Source organism: Seriola dumerili, unplaced genomic scaffold, assembly GCF_002260705.1.
Source record: "Seriola dumerili isolate Sdu_G_001 unplaced genomic scaffold, Sdu_1.0 BDQW01000040.1, whole genome shotgun sequence".
Taxonomy (NCBI): domain Eukaryota; kingdom Metazoa; phylum Chordata; class Actinopteri; order Carangiformes; family Carangidae; genus Seriola; species Seriola dumerili.
In genome coordinates, this window is record NW_019174295.1 from 3,738,893 (window position 1) to 3,763,900 (window position 25,008).

Consider the following 25,008-nt stretch of genomic DNA (forward strand, 5'->3'; position numbering starts at 1 on the left):
GATGCTGCCTTCAAGTGCCCACAGTTGACTCCTGAAACTAGCTTCTTTCTGTTTTTGTATTGGTACAAGGTGATGATCAGAGCTTTAAAAAAACAAAACAAAACAGCACTTACAAGTTGACCAAAGATCATCTGTAGATTGAGTAAAGCTGAGTTTGTGGCATCTAGGTTTATATCAGGTTATTCTTATTTCTCTTTACCAACATGCAGCTCAGCACAATAGTTACTGTCATATCCAATGCAACCAAAACACTCATAACAAAATGGCCGTAGCATTACATCACTATTGTCTTGGAGAGAGATTTTATTTATTACCTTTTCATTTATTTTTTATTTATTGCATAAGCCAAGATTCCATTAAAATATAATTTCCCCTCCACTGGTTCTCAGCATAAATTCCAGCCACAGAGTCAGTGTTCTCTGTTAATTATGTTTGTCAGTGGTTAGTAAAAATAATGCACCTTACACCTTAGTGTCACATTCACAGCAAGAAAAAGAACAGAAAACATTTTTCTAAAAGTTGAGCTGTACAGATACAGTTTGTACATCTCTGGAGAGAAATATAACATTTCTCTTTATTTAGATATTTCACAGGTGTGTTTTGCAAAATTTAGGTTAAAGGAAAATAAGTTCACTCAGTTAATCTGATGCCATTTTGTATATGTTGCTGTGTTTTTTGGAGGTTTATATTTATATTTAAGATGTATTAACTCACACAACAAACTGACAGTTTTACAGTCTAACTGAAGCTCACATTGTTGCAGCTACTTTATTTGCTAAACAAGAGGATACCTTTTTATCTATTATATCTAATTAATGACAAGCAGACAATTACAATTTACCAAAATGCTTCACCTGCACTTTGCAGTTTTTAAACAGTTTTCACTAAAACTACTTTTTACCAAGGGAAAACACTTGATAATCTGTTCTGTGTATGATCGAAAAAAACTGAAGCAGTTTTCCAAGTAACAGAGAAAATACTCACCGCATAGAATGAAAAACCATCATAATGCTGCATGACATGTTGCGGAGGGACATTTCAGATGAACTAAGGAAGCATTAACACATTCAAAGACGGAGATGAGCTCCTCTGACGCTGCTACATGTAAGCAGAATAGAGCTGATTCTCTAAAAATGACAATTTCGATGATTGATTAATCAATAATTAGTCACTAAACATGAAAAAAATGCCAAACATTGTCTGGTTCTAGTGACAGAAATGTGAGGAGTTGCTCCTTTTTCTATTTCATTTCAATGTAAACTGAAGATCTTAGGCTGTTGAACTGTGGAGACAAAAAAATAAATAAATAAATAAACAATCTGAAGTTGTCACCTTAATTACTGCGAGATGTGAGGTTTTTACTGTTTAGTCTATAAAATATCAACAAATAATCTTAAAAAGAAAAATCTTAATAACATCTAAACTGTTATAAAGTTGTCTATTGTATTGTATGAAATATAAAGTATTCAGGTATGAAAAGTATTCAGGTGTGTCTCGATCTTCCATCACTGTAACAGACTCACAGCAAAACTGACTCTACATAATTTCCATTGTTTAATGGTCACAGTTGAAGCACATGATATAAAAGAATATTTACACTGATAGTTTAAAATAAAGAAAAAAAAAAATCAGTTTTTGACAATACACACACACATACCCAACAGCTTCTACTACCTAAGCATGCTCCCCAAAAGTAGCAACCACACATTAAAAACTTAAAATTAAGCCACATTTAAAATTAAAAAGGGAGTAAAGTGCATGTATGACAGACTCCTCTGTACAGACATTTCTGATAGACTGCAGAGAAGCTTCATTTGCCAGTCACAGGCACACTCCTAAAAAGTGTACAAAAGAGATAACGTTCAATAAAAAAAAGAAGAAGAAGAATGTACACACCCACATGGTGAAATTGTGCTACACAGTCGCACTCACACATGGACACGAAGCAGATATAAAAACATGTACAGTTCCTAAATTGTCAACACTCACAATATAGACCTTTACATCCCCAAAGAGAACATAGCAGATGACCCAATCCCCTAACCTAACCTTCCTCCCACACAGTAATACACACAACAAAAAAAAACAAAAAAACATCTAGTCTGAGTGGCATGAGAACTGTGAGAGGACATGAGAGAGACAAGTTTACTTCAGTTTATCAAGTAGTGGAATTGAAATTGTTTCTGATTGAGACGGACATTCCAGGAATCCAGAGCCTGACGTTTGTGCAGGTCAGATTTGGTTCAGACGTACTGAGGTATTGTGTAGTCAAAACAAACATAAAAGAAAACAGCATGCCTCTTCTCTTTGCAATTTGTTTCAATAAACCGCTGTACAGCTACGCAACCACTTTCAGTTGACGGTCCTGTCACCAGCTCCGAATGCACCTTTCTTTGGGGGTAAAACACTAATCTGTGGTGTCTGTGCTTCGACCTGAGCTTTTGTGTGTTTCGTTGCACAGCCAATGCATAAAATCAGCCTCAAAACAGCAGAATTGAGTAAGTGGTGTTTAAGTGGAGTATTTCTGTCAAATGAATCAAAGTTTTATCTTTAAATGTGCATTTCTGAACGTTTGAGAAGCTTGATGCTGAATTGAATTTGGGCAGATTCATTTACCGTCGGATTGTACCAGAAGCACAGCTGTATCATTCTCTTGGTAGCTACCCAGCACATCTATGAGACATGAGATATGAAAGCACAAGAAGAGGAGATAGACAGGCTACATTCCACCTAACATCAGGTCAGACTATTCAGTCATCCAACAGCAATCAAGTAAATATCAAGTTGATGATGGAGAAACCAGCAATGATGTAACGACTGAGTGCGTGCAGGCTCAGGCAGAGTAACATTTGAAACAAGTTACCCATATACATTTGGATGACTTCTTCCAATTTGCCTCACTTTTTATTTCAGTTAAAACAGAACCTTCATAGCCTCGTCACTGCTCTTGGTCTGAGACAAACATCTCGTATCACAGATTTCACACAGGCTCTTGGCGAATCTGCAGGGAAAAAAAAAAAAAACATACAGAAACTACTAAACATAACCTTTAAGGCAAGAGGCATTGGTGTGTTTTGCTGAATAAATCCACCAAATGCACTTAATCTCCATTTCTCACAGGTGCACATTATCCCTGTCTGTCTCTCTCTCACTCACACACATACACACACACACACGCGCACACAGAGTGAGGGTTACATGGTGTGGTAAAGGTTACTGACAGTTCTTTTCTTAAGCCGCCTCAGGGGGTGAGTCCTTCCATATTGCTGCCTTGTTGTCATAAGTGTCAGCCCGGGTGAATGCAGAGAATCTTGGCTGGAGTTGGTGACTTTTCCTCTCTGCTGACTCTGACTTGACGGTGGAGAGATTCCTGGTGACGTTTCTCCAGCTTCAGAAAGCCTCTCCACACCAATCCCGGCGACTTCTGGCTGCTGGCCGGCTGTGGAAGAAGAGTCGTGGACCCGCTGCTTCTTGGACTCATCATTAAGTGTGTGGACTGGAGGTTGTGCTGAGGGCAGAGACACAGAGGAGCGGCTGAGCTCCCACTCACTCAGGTCATTGGCGAGCAGCTCCAGACAGCCCAGTTTGGCCAGAGAGGCTGACCGCTTCATCAGCGATGGAGGTGTCAGCCCTGCCTGGCGAATCCTGGCTTCCACCTCTCTGACCCTCTTCTGGATGCTGCTCCCTCGCTTCTGAGTGGTTCCACCGCTGAGGCTGAAAACCTGGTCTAGGCACCCGGTCTTGCAGGCTCCGCCCGCGCTCACCTGCTGCAGGAAGGCACCCAGCTCGCACAAAGTCTCCCATGTCTCCCTCATGATAATGTCACCATGGGGTCCCTCTGTGGAGCAGTCCCAGTCTGTGCCTGACTCAAGCTCCGTCACACCCTCCAGACACAGGAAGTTCACGGAAGCAAAGTGAGAATGGGTAAAGTGGTGGAAAGTAGAAGAGGTAGAAAGCAATCTAGTGTCAGCAGGCTGGAGTTTGTGTCCTTTTGTGCTTTCGTCTTCATTTCCTAGTGCCCCCATCTCAACTGCGTCATCACTCTCCCTTTGTACTGGTTCAAACTTCCCATCATCCTCTTCCTGTACAGACACTGTCGCTGGATGGATGCTGGGCGAACGCCGCTGGGAGCAGGAAGTGCTACTGGAGAGGGGCGGCGAAGATGAGGAGGCTGACGGAGTCTCATGCTCCTGTTTCATTCTTTGTTCCAGCTGTCGTGTGACACGCCGCACGGACCCCCTCGTCCAATCACTGTAGAGACGAGCAGAATCCGCCTCCTCTTCTTCTTTGTTTTTCACTTCTTCTTTTACATTCTCAGCTTCCTTCTGTGATGAAACATCTCTGTCCTCCATTTCCTGCCTGGACTTCCCGACTTCCTGGTCCTGAGGGTCCTGAGGGCCCTGAGGCTCTGATTGGCTAAGAGGGCCAAGAGGTGAAGTCTCTGTGTTCACTGTGGGCTTCACTCCTGTGTCCTGCACAGGGACAGTCATTTCCTACAAAGAATAGACAGATGATAGAAAAATAATTCTGTTTAAATATATCCATAAAGTTATTCAGACATTAAAGACATTAAAGTAAAACAGATTTAGATGTGACAGATGCTATACATGGAGCATTCTTCTTTTACTCCACCAGGTGGCGCTCTTGAACTCAAGAACTCAAAAGCTAAACTACTGTCACAAATAAGTAGAGACCAAATTTAACTGCTGAGGGGTAAATACCCTTCCAAATATCATTAAATTATTTTGACAGTCTGTATTACATTACATCGACATCTTACATAAGCATGACCTTGAAAAAACAGACCGCAACATCTGCACACTTATCTCCATCGCATACACCCAAGTTAAGGCCTTCCTCAGAGCATGACAAGAGTCTGAGAGATGCTTTGAAGAAGGTCTATGTAGCACAAAGCTTTGGGCATTTGCAATGGAAATAAATGCAGTAGTTATGGAAAGTTTTGCTACAAGCAGCAGCCTCACCTTCCTTTTCTCCTCCTCCTTCCCGTCACTGGTGGAGACCTCCTGAAGCAGAGGTGGCTGTTCCTTGGCACAACTCTTCAGCTGGGGCGGCTGCTGCGCTACGGCACAGTGAGTTTTACCATCTTGACTCATTCCCTTGAACTTTTCCCTGGCACTGAAGAAGTTAATGTGATCTGCGCTGTTGCTGAACAACACATCATTGTCTTGTGGAATGGCACCGTGATAGCTGATAGTATCACCAGTGGAGTGAGGACGGGCTGCTACACCATCCAAAGACAAGCCACACATCTGTTGGTCACAGTCTAATTTTTTGACAGGCACTGGTGCAGACAGACACTGGGGTCCAGCGGAGTGTGTGCTTTCTATTTGTGTTGTCACATGCTCAGACACTGACACTAGCATCGGTTTTGCCACGGACAGAGGACAGGACAACGCATGTGGTTTGATAACCTCATCCACGCAGGCTGGAGTTGGGGACGGAGCGGGGGAGAGGGGGAGGTGGTGGAGGGATGGAGGTGGGTGAGGCTGGCCCACCAAAACACTCTGTGCTACAGTCACCATGTCTGTCTTTTGAGGCTCAGGCACCACAGTGGCTGCCCGCGGCTGGGAGAGAGGCAGTGATGAGGGCTGCTCTTCAGCATCACACAAGCCGTTTGAAAGCGGAGGAGATAAGGGAGACATGGACATGGAGGATTCAGGACAAGGAGCGAACAGCTGGCTGCTCTGGGCTACAGCAGAATGAGGAGGAGCCTCCAGGCTTCGAGCGATAGCAACTTTGGAGAGAGCTGCCACCCCCTCAAAGGATGAAGAGCTGAGCTGATTGGACTGGATGCCAGTATCAGGCTGGCTAGTGGAGTGTGTTGCTTTGCCAGCGCTGCTGGAGGTTCCCAGTGATTCCAGCAGTTCTTTCACAGAGGGACCAGGCGTGCCGCCGGCCTGGTTATGGGGGTCGGAGCGGCCCAGGCTGTGAGGCTGGGCGTAGGATTTAGACAGTGGCTCATGGTGCTCGGACAGGTCGCTGTCAGAGTGAGAACGCCACAGTTTGTTGTGTCTCTGCTTGCTGCGGGAGAAGGTGGGAATAAACAAAAAATATATATATTCTTAGTCTTCATGTCACTCCTATTCTCTTTATACAAACATACATACACGCCTTTAGTGTCATTTTTAAGGTCACTGCACTAATATTCAATTTCATTTCAGCATACTGATAAATATGATCAAGCACTTTAATGTCGTTTTAGTTGTGTGTGCATGTTTCGCTTTTATGCTAATGGCTGGTTTTATTTCATTATCATACAGTGATTTCATCACGCCACACTCTGAAATATACTTTTGTGCGTGCGTGTGTGTGTGTGTGTATTTATGCGGGTACCTGGCCAGCAGTATGCCCTGGTACTCCTCCAGCTGTCTCATAAATGAGGGGTTGGGTTTGGTCACAGCTCGACGCTCCTTGACGTAATCATGCGCTTTCTTCAAATCCCAGCCGTACTCCTTCATGGCGTACGCAATCACTGTGGCTGCAGAGCGGCTTATACCCATTTTACAGTGCACCAAACACTTGGACCCAGCTTTCCTGGTGTAGATATAAGGAATCAAGGATACATATTAGCCTGTCATTGTCAGCTGTTCTGTAAAGGAACAAAGTCCTACAAAAATAAAGACTGACGAGATCAGAATGAAAAGGCAAAGAAGGAGAAATAACCATTTGTTCTAACAAGACGAGAGAAAACAGAAGACGCTGTCATCAGAAACTCACTTGGCTCTAGATATAAACTTGTAGGTGTCATTCCAATAGGCGAGCAGGTCAGTGGCCTCCTCGTCGTAAACACGGATGTTGTGGTACTCAAACACACCAGGGAAGAAGTTATCGATCTCTCTCGTTACATTCAGGATGTACTGAACCCTGAGTCACAGTGACACAAAGATGAGAGAGGCGATTGGATGTGCGAGTCACACAGAGCCTGTTTGCTTAACAGACTGAAGAATTATTAAACGTTTTGTACACTTCTACCAAAATGATTGTTAGGCTCTTATCATGTAATACTTTATGTTTTCATTGACTTCAATACAGTTTGTACTGTGCAGTAGGTTTTGTTGCTTTTGTTCCCCTCCTTACCCGCTCTTCTGCAACTCGTCCAAATTGGATGCATTCCACTCAGATCCCTGTAGGAAACAAAAGCAATCCTCAGACTTGTTCAGAGCCTTCCACTGAGCTTTTCATAATGCTTAAATCCTGTGGCAAGACATGCCTGATATCCAACGTGCACTCCAAACCAAACAAGAACAAAGTACCTTAAAATTGGGAGCCACAGACAGCCTCATGTACAACCACTGTTCATACATTTTACTTAAAAATAACGATGAATCATTCATGTCTAAGAACAGAGACTTTCTATACTTGAGTGTTCTTATTAATTCATTTGTGATCTAGCTGTTATGTTCTGAGTCACCCTACCAAAAAGACGTGATCAAAGATCTCCGTGGGACTGTCCATCTGGCCCAGAATAACAATCATCTCATGGTCGATGAACTCCTTGAACTCTCGCAGGTTGCATGTCATATGCATTTCCAGCTCTGTTCGTATCTACAGAGAGCATTCAGACAGCACAAACAGGCAAACAGATAAAATCTTAAAAACAGCTCATTTAAACATAAATGCAGGAATTACATTTTCTTTTAAGTTAAATGCGGATGACTAAAAGGACGTCAAACATGTCTCCCTCTTTGGGAGGGACCCAGTTTGTTGCAAAAACTGACAGAATGCTTTATAAATTTCTGACTCACCTCTTTGCAGGTGACATTCTCAAGATCTTTCTGCATCATTATCTCCCTCAAACTGGTTTTGATCTGACGCTCTGTCAGCTCTCTTTCTGTAGGTCTGCAAAAACACAGTGACATTGAAATATGATCATTGAAATAAGTGCAAATTAATTTCTGTTTATGGAGTATTACTCCAAACATACAGTCTGCCATATGGAGGAGACTTATGACCAAACTATGGTATATTACACTCAATTACGGAATCGTAGTGAATTTATTTTCTAAAGTTACTCTTTCAATATTTGCATGTTAATGTAATTAAGAAAAACATAAATAATCATGATCACACTGTCTAGAAAATGACTGAAAAAAAGGGAGAAAGAAACGCACATATCAGAAAAGAGGACGGGCGAATCGGCACGGTGTGACTGCACATCCTGCATGGCGTTCCACTCATTGATGCGCGCCTGGTCGGAGGAGACCCTGCTTTGATAGTAGCTAACCCAGGTAAGGAACAAGCTGCCCGGGAAGTAGTTGTGACAGCGGGCCACCTCGCATGCTTTATGGAGTGACTGGAGGGCCGACCTGTGAATGACGAGTGAGGACTTTGAGATTATGACATAAAAAGGCTTTCAAGTGAACGGGCACATATTAGATACCAAGATGAACACTTGCTAACCATATAAGGAACCATTTCTACAAACTGGTGTGATTAGTGCAGTGACTCACCACATGGCCTGCACAGAAACAGGCTTGAAAACATGCACTCTGTTATCAGTTGACACACTGAAACCCCTGGGAGCAAGAAGAAAGGGAGCACAAAGGAAACATAAGACACTGTTAGCCATTTTAGCACGATGATGTTGTGATGGGTGTTTGCTCCGTGATTCAAGCATGATTTGTTGCAAGTTTTCTTACCCATCTCCGTCGAGGTGTATCAACGTGTCACTCCACAAGGGCAAAACCAAACCTACAGAACATGAGCTGGGAAGGAAAAAAAAATAGTCGCCATGTTACAACTTTATGCACAGTATCAAAACAGGCGGGCACATATAAGCTTGTGTATATTACTGTCTCACCTATCTACAGGACTGAAATCCATTCCCAGCACCACGCTCTCCTCCGTGTCCTGACGACCATTGGTGGAGACCACCACCATGTAGCGGGTGATGTGAGTGTGTGCGCTCTCCAAGCGAACCGCCTGGAGCAGGAAAAAACGCAGTTGGTCGACAATCTTAAAACTGAATTTTGTGTGTGTGTTCGTGTTATAGTAAGCACCCACCAGTTTGATGTTGTCCTCTGGTCTGAGGAGAGTGAACATGGTTTGTAGGTGCTGCTGGATGTCTCCTTGTAAGATGAGAGTGATGAAACACAACTTTGATTAGTGTCAAAAACTGCAGTTAAGTATAAAGGACACCTTATTTACCAAAAGCAGATCTGATACAGTCAAACAGTTCATTGTTCTTGAGGACCTCACCTGCATGTTTGCTGCGCAGCTGTGAAAAGCGAGAGGCAGAAGAAGGGGAGGAGCCATTTCCTCGAGGTAAGAAGAGAGCAGCTCCTTTAACTGTCAGGAAACTTTCACTGATGCTGGACAGACAGAGAGGAAAAATAAAGTGAGTGAAATCTGGCTCCAACTAAAGCAATTAAAAGAAAAAAATGTTAGAGAGCTAAATGGCACATTCAATAAGCCCCCAGCCCTCTGCAAACCTTCAAACAGATGCTTGTGTGCAGATGTATTGTTTGTAGAGTTGAAACAATTAGTCGATTATTCAATTAGTTCACTGACAGAAATATCTGCAAATCTTTGAGGAATTGGGATGGAATTTGTTTTCACTATTTTCTGATCATTTGTGGATTAAACTAATTGTATGTGTCATGAAAACATCTGGTGAATATTGAGTGTGAGGAGTTTTGTTCAAGGCATCTCAATAATGGTGATTTAATCTCATGTTTTCTCAGAAAACACACATGACATCCTGCACAAACCTCTTAGACAAAACAATAACGGAAAGATTTATGTGCCTTTATGAACTGGAGACACTGGACTGTACAGCCTGCAACACACACCAGCTGGTTCCAATAACGTCCAATAACGGACATGTTCATAAAATGACAGGAGGCACAACAGACTGAGACATATGGAGTTACAGAGGGGAAAGAACAAATTGTCCACCCAGTGAACCACTTCTCTCTTTTTTTTTTTTTTTTTTTTTTTACATGAACTTTTGCGTTTCTCAAACCAGCAGATTTACCTACAGGTCTTATCTTTATACTCTACAGGCAATTACAATGAACTTACTTTAAGGCACAAAACTGAACAACTACCTGGCATGAAATTGGCAAGTCTAAGCTAAGCTACTTTGCGATGCCGCTTTCAACAATAGAGTTACGTAATAGATTTAAGAAGCCCAATGCATTCCTTTGATTTTCACATTGCTCTGACGTTTATTGAATCACGGCTGAAATCGTAGCAAACAACTATCATAATCAATGTTGAACAAAGGGATTAAGTAGACCCGAAAGTGGAAGCTTCATTGTGTTTTATAACGGTGGAGTGAATGCAGATTCACCAGAGATCCCTGATTGTACATATTCGTCACTACACACTGAGGGCAGCAGTGGCTTTTGAAGTATCCAGTTATATATTCCCCAAATTATAAAAATGGATGTTAGAGATTTGATTTGTGACATCCACAGATTTGATGTAAATATTTGAATTTTTTGAATGCAGTCTCAATTAAAAAAAAAAAAAAAAAAAAAAAAAAATTTACAATATTTTTAAAAAAAAAAAAAAAAATCACATGGAACTGGATCTGGGGCACATAGCATGAATATCAGCAAGCATAACTGTCCCCCGGGGAAACTCTTTGCTTTCAAGTGGAAAAACCTTGACTTCCTCCCCAGCAACAGGGAATGTGCACACACGAAACACTGGCAAAATTGTCAAAATGACAAAATTAGACAGAAATTGTGAAAACCACCTACTACCCAGAAATATATAAAACACAGATAGATACATTTTGGAGGAAGATCCTCTGTCCTATATCCTGCGAGAGAGGACAGAGGCAGACAGCAGAGTCTGCACTCCTACACCAAGTGTAAATACGCACAAACACTAGACAGATGTCTTGTACGAATGTGAATAATGGGCAAAGTGGAGACAAACTGTGTCTTGACTGAGTCGATCAAACACATAAATTGCTAATAAATGCCAGTGTCCTTCCCAGCATTTGTCCTCTGAAGACTGAAGACTGTCAAGATTAATCACATCGTCTGATTCATGAACAATCTGTCTCAGGTACACTGTGTGCCTTTCTGCTGTGCCCCCACAAGACGCATTTAGGCACATCAAAAATGAGAAAAAATAAAAAATAAAATAAAGGCGGAGGGGAGTGTGTGTGTGTGTGTGTGTGAGCAGATGAGTATGGCATCTGGCAGACATTTCACAAGGAGCAAAGGGAAGGAAACCTCTTCCTCCAAGCCATTGACTCTGCTGTCATATCCTTCCCATTAGTCATCATGGGAAAACCACATGCCTTTGTCATAACAGATCACTGTAGCCAAATACTCAACTTAACGGTAAATGATAATATGAACTGCGTCAAGACAGGATATCTACAGGGATTTTCCAAGAAAGCTTCATGCCAACCACACACTGATGCACAAGTTGAATTAAGATTCTAGCAGCCTGCATTAGACATCTTACTAATGAGGCTGAGAGAAATACAATAGCCCAAAGATATTACTGTAAATCACAGTTAAACACTTATGACAAAGAAAGCCTGAGACTATAAACGCAGTGTATTCGATAAACTTACAGCTGATAAATTTCCCCCTGAGAGATCACGGAGTTCTCGGTGAAATAGGGTCTCATCTTCACCCCGCAGCACACGCAGAAGCAGCCGGCTGACGAGCTCCGTGGCGCGGTCACAACACCGGGAGGCATCGCTGCTCCGGTGGCGGTGCAGGGCGCACAGAAGCGGGATCTAGTTGCCGATAGTCCAACTACCAAGGTAGTTTTGAAAACGCAGAAGCTCTAGTGGAAGGTCTCACTTTTTCCTCTTAATGGACATTAATGGACATCGCGGATTTAGGGAATTATCCGTCAACACGATGTAAAAGAAGATACTTTAAAAAAGCTCGATAATAATATATTGACGACGAGATACTGACATATTTAACACATGCTAATGAAGTGCAGGTGCCACAACATCTGCTCAGTGGCTGTGTGTCATGGTCTGCAGCAGGATGCGGTAAATCCTGCCGCTGAAGGGGAGGAGACACACATGGTCCAATGGGTGAAAACAGCCGTCTGTCGAAGGCGGTATGAGGGATTATTAGTGCCACAGTGAGGGCTGGTGGGGTCCGTGGTTAACAACAACACAACTTCTAAACTTTGATCAGTAAAAATTTATGTTTTTGTAAAGTTACAAACAAACGAATAAAAAGAACAAACACTGTTTTATGCCTTCTGGGAATCTTTCTATGAAACTACTTTATCAAATCAGATCCGGATTATTCCACTATTTATTAAGACAAGGGTTTACATGGCTCCAAGATGTGGCAAGTTTTCTGTGCTTATTAGTTGATATACAGCAAAGTTTATACCCTCAAACTAGATTTTGATCCTTGTAGTAGGAATCTCTTGCGCTTCCGACATTTGCACCTTATCAATAAATAGCTAAAGTGAATCTTGTGCTCCAGTATCTTATTTGGGTCCTGTTTTTGAGAAGTGGCTCATTCAACCGTTTGTGAATTTTGACCTTCTTCAAAACCAACGGCTGAAAATTAAACAGACTTTCCGGGGCCCTTGGGAGTGTTTTCACATGTAGTCGATATACAAAGTAAACTCAGTCCGGTTAGAGTGGACCAAGTATACACAATATATTATATTGTGTTATTACAGTAATCCAGCCAAAGAAGTAAAATCTTTGCTTTTCTACTTAAGGAAACTATAGTTGATCATATCAGCAAATTATTAATAACCTCTATCACAGTTGTTGACATGCTCTTTTAGTTCCCCTCTTCCTTCCCATTTTTACCGCTTGAACTCATTTATTCACATTTGTGCAATTGTTGTATAACTTCTTCACCCTACTCATTTTCCTTTTCTGTGGCATTTATTCAACAGGCCACAGCTTTCCAGCCCAATTCAAATGAAACTATGTAAACTAAAAAAAGCAATCCCTGAGACTGAAAATGACTAGTTTGACTTTCTGTTATTACTTCAGTTTAATGAACACCTACTACACACAAAGACATACTTTTCTCTGCTTCAACAGATAGAACCTTCATTTCTCAGGAGAGGTTTTCTGGTATGGACTATTGTAGCTTCTATCAATAGCACCTGGCCCTACAGACAATTTTCCCTCTTCTCACGGTAACAACAGCATCAGGAACCTGGTAATTTAGCTTCCATGACAACACTTATCCTAATTAAGCCTTATTTACTCCCCATACCCACAGGGACATCCTCTGGAGAGTGTGGGCCACACACTGATCACATTTGTGTTGTCTGCACCCCTGCTGCTGGAGGAAGGTGACAAAGTTGTGTAACCAACTCTAGGACTGTAGCCTTTAGGGAAAATTCTCACCGGAGTCAGTGACACTTGACACCTAATGCACTACCGCCTCCAGCAAGAGCAAAACAACAACATAACAACAACGGAAAAAAGATTGAGAAATCAAAAAGGAGACATCAGGCGACCCGTGAGCAGAAACTTGACCTCAGACTCGGTTATGCTGCTTGTTGATTCCTCGTGGTTTCAATTTATAGGATAGATTACAAACTGAGGGTAAATGTGTGGCCACCATCTGACTCCCAATTCATACCACAGGATAAACAACAACTGCAGTGATGTTTTTCTTTTAGGTCTATCTGTGACATGTGTTATGTTGCAGAAGTGTGTATGGACTGTGTGTGTTTTTGTACACTTATCTGCTGACCTTGATCCTCCTTGACCAAGCAGCAGGGAGGCATGAATTCAAGCAAGATGAGGAGGCTTGATCTGCTCCATGATGTTACAGGCTTTGACCTCTCAGTGATCTTTGCAAGCAGAAGATCGTTTATTCATTAGTCCTTTGAGTCGCAGGTGTGTACATGAGATGGTGTCACACTACTGTCAAATATTAAGTGGAAACATAGAAGGAGACAGAACTATAAATACTGTATATGTTTAAAGCAGACAGAGCTTACACTAATGAGACTTAACTACTGATTAGGGGCTTTCATCGTTGACTGGCAAGAGCTGCTTAATCTGACAGTTACCCAATCAAACCCTTAACTTCCTATTCAACTTTCCCACCACAGCTTTCCTGTCTAGGCATTAAGCTGCTTTCTCCTTCTCTGACAGACATTTGCTTTGATATTAACCCCCAAAAAAATCTCTTCCGTCTCCCTATCTGCTCTCATCCATTAAGGAATACTTGTAACATCTTTTGTAAAAGTATTGTAGGTCTAGCCAGGAACCATCATGGGCCATAAGCCTGTCCATGCGGCCCGTGGACTCTCAGCAACGACATGTTTACGTGTGTGTTTTTGGACCCATCTCTCAGGTACTGCTCTCTCATTTGTCTGCTGAAAGTCACACCGGCCAATGACAGGCAGTGAAGGCCAGTATGTGGCTGTTACATGCAGACAGACACCTGACACTCCTCTGTTGCTCTTATGTCTCCATGTGTACGTACACACAGACAGTCGCCTTAGGGATCACATCACATATATAATACAGTGCACCCATGGCTATCCTTTACCTTTTGATTTGAAGCACACACATTCTAGTCTTACACTTGCTGTGTGACAAAATGCATTCCCTTGACCCTTACCCTAACCTTAACATCACAAATAAATGCCTAACCCCAACCCTTACCCTTACCCTTACCTAAACCTAAACATAGTTCTACCCTTAACCCTAAAATCAAGCTCAACCCTCACACAGCCCTCTGACATTTTGAGGACTGGCTACCCACACACAAATACACACACAGGGGGCCTATATTAACTGACAGTGGGCAAGAGGTGGGGGACACCCTGGACAGGTTGTCAGTTAATCACAGGGCTGTAAAGATAACCATTCATGCACACATTCACACCTATAGGGTGTCACTTAGAGTCACTAATTGACCTAACCTGCGTGATTTTAGACTGTGGTAGAAAAGTAGAGCATTTAGGGCGCCGGCCGACTGGCAGGTGCAAACACAGAGCCTTCTTGTTGTGAGGAGACACTGTGTACCATCCGAGATTACAACAGAGTCAAAGAGATTTATCAGAGTCAGACTCATATGTAAACTGGAATGCAAATGGAAATGTGTAGAAAAAAACAGACAGAGGAAAAAAACTTCAATTGAAGTGCAAAAATAAATTGCTCTTCCTCCCTCTGAATTCCCTTTAGGAGGTACACCAGTGACGTTGCTGCTTTAGCTGATGTCACTATCCTGCTGATGTCAGTTACTTTAATCAGTAGGACTGCAGTGGGCCCTGTTTACGCAGACAGAGACACCGCATCATTTCAGCCTTCCTCCAGTCTGAATTACAGTAGCTACCTGTGTCAGAGACGAGCCCTGCTGCTGCAGTTGCTGATGTCTACGGCACAACGGGCAGCCTCACAGACGACAGCAGTGTGCGTGAAAACCAGCAACCTGCTCCCAAGATTTTAGGTACATTAATTCAGTGTGTGGGCTTACTTTCACTGAACTGTTTTTGCCTCGTTGCCAGCACACCTTTTGATCATTGGGATGTGAATACACTACACTGCAGCAAGGACAGAGTCAAATGTAAAACACATTTTTCTATTTTTGACTACTTCCATCTTTTCTATTTCTGTAAAACATGAAAACGTATTTTATTTATTTATTTTATACATATTTAACTCATCATGAACTTGGGGGTGGCTACATAAATGTATGCAATCAGATGGGATTTGTAATGAGTAGCTAACCCGAGAGGGGTTGAGTGACCTAATAACAGGTGATAGGATTTCACTCTGGAGTATGTCACAATACAGAAGACATTAACTTCTGTTTCACTATAACAACAAACCAGAGAGAGAAGAGAGAGACAGATGATACAGAGAGAACTCCTGGTGCCATCTACCCACCATAACACCTCATAACACCACGGCACCGGCCGATTTACTACTAAACAACATGGCTTTTGAGCAATGTATGAAATCAGTGATTGTGGAGGTTATTAGGTCAGACGACCGCTCGACAACAAATATGTGTCTCTTTTATTGGATACGATACGAAGGCTTTTCTCTTGTGATGCTTCCATATTATCAAACGGTAATGGTCCCAAAAAACTGGTGAACATAAAATCTGCTTAATGACTGTGAGGAATAAAACTGAATTCCATTACTTTCTGTGCTGCAAGAAATTATGTGATGCTGCACTTTGGATGTCCTGAATCACTGTTGTGCATAAATGGCTATCCAGTTAGGTGAATGTCTTGAAATCAAGTTTCACATAGAAAAGTCGACAAGACGTGAACCATCTAACAACACTCCACCATGCAGGTGACAAACAAGTTATAATATTTCCTGGCCTCTGCAGACTGGATTAAACCAGCCTGATATACACAGCTCTACATTGGTATAAAAGAAATTCAAAGAGGTTTGCAGCTATTCTTCGAACAAGGCTCAGCTCTGCAGTAGGGACTTGATATATAAGCTTCTTCAAAAAAATGGAATGGCATGTCCGTACAAGTAACAAGGTCATAGTGTTACATATTCCATAATTGGGTCTAAGAGCATGCAGTCAAATCAAGCATCAGGGGACCCATGACTTACCCATACACACACATGTGGGAGTATAAAAGGAGAGCATTAAGGTCAATGGTCAAATTATCTTTGGACTTCAAAACAAGATACTGAAAATAATATTAGATTACATACTGTAAATCAAAATGACATCTGATCGTATCTCTGTGCAAAAAAACACACACACACACACACACACACACACACACACACACACACACACACACACACACACACACACACACACCCAAACATACACACGCGCGCACACACAAACACACACAGCCCTGCTATGTGAATATAGATTTCACTCCCAGCTGCACAAATACAGACCGTCCTCTCAGTTGGATGGCACAGAGCTCCAGTGACCAGACACAGAGGCACTCTAACTTCGGGAGTGGCAACCAATCAGTCTCTGGATCAGCACTGCAGCTACCCTGACCCACATACCCAAAGCTGACTCACAGGGAACTTTCTGCCCTCTAATGGACAGTCAGCAAACCACAGTTAATTACCTCACACATGAGAGGATTTCTGGATTTCATCTGTTATCGTAAGAAAAAAATAAAACAAAGGCGAAAGTGCTACTGCAGCTAAGGTTCATTGGTATCACAAGCATGTAGAACAAATAAACTTTCTGATTGCTGGCAGATTATAATCAGTTGCAAATGTGGTTGAGTAAAACAGGATAAACCAGATTCTCAATTCCAGTTCAATGCCCGAGGCAGCAAGGGACAGCAGGGGGCTGCGACACTTTACTACCGCAGCAACTCTATGTCGAGTCACAACAGTAAAAGGAGAAAAAGTCCTGCAGGCTCCAACACATGTAAGGATTAATCATCAAGTGCTTCTTCAGGTAAAATCTATTTACTGTTTCCAGTCAGGTCAGGTCAAGTGTGGGGTCAGCAGCAACCAAATAATATGCCCTGTGTTTTAATTCATGGCTTAAATCACAAAGGAGAAATATCGGTCAATATCTTACCTCCTTGGCTGAGAGCGGCGGTCATCCTCCCCACTACCGGACTCCTAGAGAGAGAGATAATGAGAGAATTACATTTAATAATGTGGAAGTTAAGAACAACATTAGAAAGTCAACAGCTGAGGTAGAGATAGACAGAAACATAACATAAGACGGATGTCAATATATTACGATAATTGTTCCAAAGATGAGTCAATTAATCAATTAGGTGATCAAAAGAAAAGTTATCTGATGTTTTATAAAATAAAGCAACTCAATCAATTAATCAAGAGGTTAATTAGATAAAAATAATGGGCAGAATAAACGATTATGAAAATAATCGTTAGCTGCAGTGCTAAATTTTCATATGCAAAATCTCACCATAGGCTGTGCAGCCTTTGGTTCAATTTTTTCAGAAGTGATTTGAAAAAAATTTGAATTACAATTTTAGCAATGTCAAAAAATTCCTCATAGAACTTCTTTTTAACTCTTTTTGTTTGTTACAGCAGGAAATACTATAATTTTAATAATGTTGAGATGGAATTGTGAATAATAACTGCAATTACAAGCATATCTTTAAATATTCAGCTAATTTTATGATGCTCTAATCTGTAACTCGTTTTACAAAAGTGCTATTTTATTAAAGTTATCAGTATTATAGCAAAGGCCAACTTCAAACCAAACAAGTAGTGAGAGAAAATGTAAAGGAATTAAATCCCACTGTCCTTTGTTGGGTAAAACAAAGAGTATCTTGTTTATTTCAATATTCACACACACTCACACACACACACACACACACACACACACACACACACACACACACACACACACACACACACACACACACTAAAAGTAGCATCCAACGCAGTGCTCAGTGCTGCCTGAGCAGAGGGCAGCAGTGCAGAGAGACAGCAGGGAGAACAGAGTTCAGCTTCAACTCAATTTACACACTCTCCAGGAAAATGACCTCAGTCTGTTTTTAAGGTGTGGCCTGTGAGGCAATAACATATTCACACACACACACAAAAGCAAGTCAATGAGGAAGAGAGACAAAGAGAAAAACCAAAGTCAGCAAATTATGAAATATTATGTGTTGCTGAATGGGAAGTTAAGGATTAGTGGCAGATAAACACCTGGCACTTATCTTGTAACGGCCGGTACTTATCTTGTTTACACTGTATGTGGGCTTAACTAGCCTTAACAATATTACAAAACCATTAACAGCTTCATAAAGGGAAGAAATGGATTACAGGTTGATGATAGGTCATGTCGAGCACAGACAATTAGATGAACTCATGAAGGGCAGAGCAGGGCTCAGTGCGTTTGCACTGACTGAAGCTGAGTGATATGGATGAAAAAAAAAAAAATCATATCACAGTTTTTTGTTTTTTTTTTCTTATCTGTGAAAGCAAAACAATGCTTGATACAGCCAATGCAAATTGTGTGCAATGTATCTGCGTATTTAATTTCAGAGTAGGTAAGATACTGAAGAACTGGCAGGTTTTGGCCGAGGGAGGAAGAAAAACAGGGAAGAGTCTGGATGCCAGAATTCACTGCTGGGTCTTGTGACACTGTTGTAGATCCAGTTCAGTGTAATATGTGCAAAGGGACATCCTCACCCTGTCTCAGCCACAGTATCCAAAGCAGGTGTTTATTGTGGGTTCAAGAAATATTTAAATCAGATGCTGTAGACTGTTGAACACCTCATGTAAAGTATGTGACGCTGGAACCGATGTGAACCAAGTCTATGATTGCCACCTGCTTAGCACCAAATGCTGGGATGTGAATTGGGAATGTCTTTTAAAGACAATTTAAAGACAATAACTCTTAATGCCTCAGTTATATCGAGTGATATGGCACTTCACGGTGAGTTACTATTGTAATGAGTAAGAAAGTTTCTAATAAATACAAAGCAACATGTTAAGCAACAGTGACGATGAGTAAATCAATGTTGCTCTGAAAAAAAGTATTAATTAGTTTGTAATTTGATAAAAGCTTCTGCCAAATGAGTAAAACTACATAGTAAAGTTTTTTCAGTTCACTTGATTAGACAAGCTGTTGCTCCATGTTGCTGTGTCCTATTTTGTGACATGACCTAACCTTCGTTTAGATGGGAAAACACGCAGAGGTTTTGCATATATGAAAATGTGTAAGGATTTTTCCAAAGCTTATGGAAATGTTTAGCCTGAACACGCAGCCTGGGCAGGGTTCTGCAGGACTGGAGACGAGTCTGTGCTGCACTGAGAGTCACAAGTCACAGAATCTAGAGTTAAAACTAACAAGGCGTCTCCCCTAAAGGCTGTATAAATGTGTCAAAGTGTGTATGGCACAGTATGTGTGTGTTTTCACAACAAACATACTTATTGTGAAGCAGACACACACCAGTGAATCTGGATGGGTTCAACATAAGGTTCAAGTAAATATGGTGGGGGGAAAAAAACAGCCAGCAGACTTCTCATGTGAAACTTTACACGAGATTCCACACACACTCACACACACACCCACACACACACACGTCACATGACAGCAAGACACAGGAAACCAGACATGTGTCTGTGCAATGCGTTATCACTGTTTGTATGCGGGTTGCAACTTGAAAGCATATTTCCAAAAGAAAATGCTTCACATCCTTCACCACCCCTGCCTGCCTCACCTTGCTAAATTACACATATGCATATCTCCTTCCTCTACTTTTACAGCTCATACTCCTGTTTTGATGAAAGACTCCCTGTCCTACTATCACATCTCATCTCATCATGATCATTTCAGGGATAGAAACTGGAGCTATTCGCTGAGCTGCTTTAACCCTAATACTTCTTGCAAATGAATGCTCAATGTTACAATCTAAAAATTCTTGTTTCATCTGCTCTTGTATTTTGAGTCGTTCTGGATGACAGTCAGGACAAATTACATAGCAAGACAGTTATTATTATACTCACAGAACCTGTTTTACACTGAGAATATAGAAGGTGTGAAGGACAGGGTCCTTTTCAAGGCCTCAATACCCAGAGTTTGTGACTGACATTCTTGGTAAAAAAAAAAAACATTGAGTGAAGCTTGTGATTTTGGACAAATCTGCGGGGAGAAGGCAAGTTTTACACATAAATTCAAATCTACTACTGGGTCCAGATAGCGGGGAAAAAGATTAAACAACCTTCCATTGTGCTGCATTTTGGCCAACCAAAAATTTGATTCTACTGTTACTGTACTGATGGGGAATATATACTATGCCAATACACACTTTGACGTGATATGCATTTGTCAACCATTAAGATATTTGCTGTGTTCATGGGTGTCTTCGTGGGCAGCTGCTCATTATTTATGTATAACACATTACTTTAATGATAATAAACCATGCCCCCTCATTTCTTCTTATCTATGGCGCAGCAGTCGTGTCAGCCATTGCTATAGCCCATTGACAAAAACTTAATTTTCCTTTCATCTGTGAAACCATCAGTAAGGCAGTCCTAGCAAGTAAATAAACAATAGGTCATGTGTCGCTATATTAATTAGCCACAAAGCTAGCTAATGCCACAGCAGCGGAAGACAGCTAACGAACCTTTAACATATAGCGTTATTCTCATTCTGCTACAATGGTAAATATGTCTGCGAATCATGTGCAGTTACTGTTGTTGCATTGAAAATGTGATTTTCACCTAAGATATTTTACTTGTAATTCGTCTCAGACGTGTAAAGCTGAGAATTAATGCTAACCCCCCTTAGCTAATGTCTGACCATTACATTTCAAAACAGCTGGCTAGAACTGGTAATGTTAGAGGGATTACTATCAGAAATCTTTATATAATGTGTTTCCATTACAAAAAATAAAATAAACATGGGTCGACACATCATTATCAGATTTTATAAACCCTCAAATATCAAAATTGGCACCGGCCTTAGAAATCCTGTATCCTGTATAATATTGCAATTTAAAGTTATACATAAACCTTGATATTGGACTTTATCCATATCGACCACTCATATTACTTCATCATATGCAAAACAGTTACATCCAAGAACATTCTCTTATCAACCAGCACTGGTACATAAAGCATTTCAACATTTATCACATAATATCACATTGACTGCTTCTCTCTGTTGAAGAACAGGATGACTGAAGACACTCTGTAATGCACAAAGCATACTCCAACTCACACAGGAAATGTATGACGCTGTGTGAACCAGACAGACGACGACATTTGAATGGGAAACAGAGTGTAAACTTGTACTGTATATCACTTCCTCACTCTGTGTCTTGTGTAGATCCCTGCTTCTGTAGCAACAAGACGAGCGCAGAGAATAGCAACAGGAAAACCACCTCCTCCTTTGCTTTGCATGGGCACACTCCTGCCTTGCTTTGCCTTCACTACACACACACACACACACACACACACACACATATACATACACACACACACACACACACACACACACACACACACACACACTTTGTCTTTCCATCACTTCAGAAGACATTACACTGACTTTCCCCCAGAGATTTAGACTAACCTTAACCATAGGTCTGAGTGATAAAATGGTTCCTATCACAAAAAACTTTTGCACAAGAATGATGATAAAAAAATAAGTAATTTATGATAAATGTATCTGTTCTGCGTTTGGGTCAAACTTCATCTGCAAAATCACTCTATTGGGCTACAGCAATAACTTATTTAGCTAACATGTGTAGGGCCAGAACAAGGGAAAAAACACACACACATAGTTGGAAAAATATCAAATGAGCGACCGCGAGGAGTCAGACATCCACACAAGATGAGGAAATTGTGGGGAGGAGAGGTCACACAACATCAGTGATTTGGAAATGGTTGGGATTTCTAAAGCTGGATAAACAGCAGAGTGATATCCGTTGCAGGGGACCTGTGCAGACGAAGACGGGAAACACAACAAACCTTCTCTGCCATTTGAAAAGGTACCATCCAACCGAGTATTCAGAAAGACTGCCATCCCAAGCACTAGCACTAGTGGTAGTTATGATGGTTTAATGTTAGTTCAAATCTTAATCGTGTGTGCCTTTTTGGTCTTTACTCCATATACATTAGAGTATATTTTATTTAAGTGGCACATAAAAGGAAATACAACTAGTAGTACAACTGTGCAAAAGTCAGTGTGTGTAACATAACATTGTCACTGTTTTGCCTTTTTGAAGTGAGACTGTTATACCATGTTGGTTACACACAGTATCAAGTTATTGATTAAAAAACAAATTATCGTTTAGAACCATAACAATCCTTTATTTGACTTATTGAAAATTCAACCATAAACTGAACATACCCCTAAAACTTCAAATTAAAAAAAAGGTACCCTGTGGAGTTTTCTTGTTTACATTCAGTTTTACCCACCAAAACATATTGTGTGTATCATTGAGGTCTAACAACAAACATGCTGAATATGTTTCCCATCTCATTAATAAAATAAAACGATATAATCACCTATAGCGATCAACATAAAAAAATATTATAATATTTTTTGGCCTACTACCCAGCTCTACTTTACCATAACCATTAGTTGCTTAACCCTTAACATAAGCTTAAACCAACCTTAAAGTTTACCCTAAAATTTAACTTACAGTATGGGGGGCTTTGCTTTTGTCCCTAAAAGGATGTCAAATGACACTGACCACAATGACACTAACAGATTTATATCCTCACAACATAAGTAACCAAGCACACACACACACACACATACACACACACACGCACGCAGATAAAGAGACAGGAAGAGAAACGCAGACAGGTAGAGAAACGTGCAGACAAGGAACGAGAAACACACAGAAAGACACGTCCACAACCTTGTTTACAAACCGAGATAGCACATAGCAATAGTGCAAGAGCTAATACCTGCATTCATTCGTGTCACAAGGCACTTACTGCGAGCGGAAGTGCGTGAAATATTTGTTGGTTAAACCTGCTCTTTTGGTTAAAACTCTGCCACTAAAAACTATTAGACAGCTACAATTTGCTGTCACATAAACGAACATGAAACACATTTCAAAACATTATCGATGAAAGTGTAGTTTTTCTTCAGTGTACTGAGCCTTTGAACTGGCGGAATACAGGAATCATGTTAACGGTGGAGTACAATAAAAACAGAGGAGGAAACACTCATTTGCTCCTAAGCTAACGTTGCTAATGGTGTTGTCTTTTCAAACAGAGGAAACAAAACATTTTGAAGCAGGTTAACTTAGCAGAGACTCTGATACTGTAACTGAAAAATGATGAGCAGCTATATTTCACGCATGCGCAGGAGTACAAAGGCAAGGCACTTTATGACAGTCAGCAGCCGATAAAAAGACAGCGGAAATGAAGCCTCAAATCGCTTTCGACAGCACAGAGATTTAGTGTTGGAGGTAGTGGTGGCAGCAACAGTAGAGGAGGGTTCAATAAAGGCGGCTCTTACCGAAACGCAGGGGCTGGAGCTGGTGCTGGGGGTCGGTGAACGCTGCACGGTAACCAGCGCCATTCAGCGACTGGGAAGCGGACACCTGAGAGAAAGCGACACCGGCGAGACGAGCATAATTGTTTAGAGGGATTTAAAACCCAGATGAACCCGGGCTGTTGGTGTTCTCTCGTTTCCCCTCTCCCTTTCTCTCTGATCGTAGTCTATTTGACTACTCCCCGGCTGTTTCCTCTGTCAGCGCCACATGCGCATGCGCAACTGCCCTTAGCTTGTCAATCCCGATTAACCGTATGTGTGCTGGACATAAACAAAGCAGCTTTGAACAGTGTTTGTCAGTCAAACAATAAGCCTGCTGCTACTGTGTAATGTTAAATTATTTTAAAAGATTAATTAATTATGCCCCCCCCCTCCCAAAAAAAAACAGACAATTAAGTCATAAAGGTAACTTTAATTCAATAAAATTAGGGGACTGACAGGACAAATAAAAAAAAAAGAATGGTCAAAATCGATTCAGCATAGTCGAAATATTCCGACTTTTAGTCAGTTTTGTTGAGGTTACAAAAACACTGAATCCTACATTACCTGTGGAAGGATTACAAGACAGGCCAATCAAGCACAGGGCCAAGGGTTCAAATGGTCAAGGGGCCCATGAGCCAGAGCCTTTCTTTGAGGTGACTTCACATTTCTTGTTGGAAACAACTACAAAAAGATGCAAAAAGTAGAAATGATTACAAAAAAGACTAAAAAGAGACTTAAAACATCCACAAAGAGACGCCAAATGTAGCCACATGTTGTGTAGTCATTTTGTGTCTCTTTTTCTGCTTGGGTGTCTTTCAGGTTGGGGGCCTTTTACATGTCCATGCCCAGGGGCCCTTTGTCTCATAATCAATACATCCATAGTGCAACTGATTAGTGTATTTTTGCCACGTTCATGTTATATAATTCAAACCATGATTACAAGTGGCCTAGTAGGAAAACCATTCATGTCAGCCTCTGATTTGTATATGGGAACTTCTGTTGCAGACAGCATCTCCCACTTAGTGTAAAGAACTATGGACATGTCAACAAACAGGTGACAGAATAGCTGCAGATGTACAACCTCTAACAGTTACACCAAAATAGAATCCAAAATTAA

At 41.2% G+C, this 25,008-nt stretch overlaps 1 protein-coding gene across 1 annotated transcript; it reads right to left on the bottom strand.

Annotated features, from left to right (window-relative positions):
* Positions 1-1,541: 1,541 nt before the first annotated feature.
* On the bottom strand, positions 1,542-24,023 carry LOC111217068 (protein phosphatase Slingshot homolog 2-like). The gene is made up of 15 exons (XM_022738765.1): positions 23,874-24,023; positions 17,484-17,527; positions 9,220-9,332; positions 9,025-9,089; positions 8,822-8,943; positions 8,661-8,726; positions 8,472-8,537; positions 8,133-8,327; positions 7,767-7,860; positions 7,438-7,566; positions 7,099-7,145; positions 6,739-6,885; positions 6,355-6,555; positions 4,983-6,042; positions 1,542-4,493 (listed from the first exon to the last, which is right to left on the bottom strand). The coding sequence occupies exons 1-15, from the start codon at positions 23,934-23,936 to the stop codon at positions 3,195-3,197; spliced, it is 3,711 nt and encodes a 1,236-aa protein (XP_022594486.1). The 5' UTR covers positions 23,937-24,023; the 3' UTR covers positions 1,542-3,194.
* Positions 24,024-25,008: the final 985 nt, after the last annotated feature.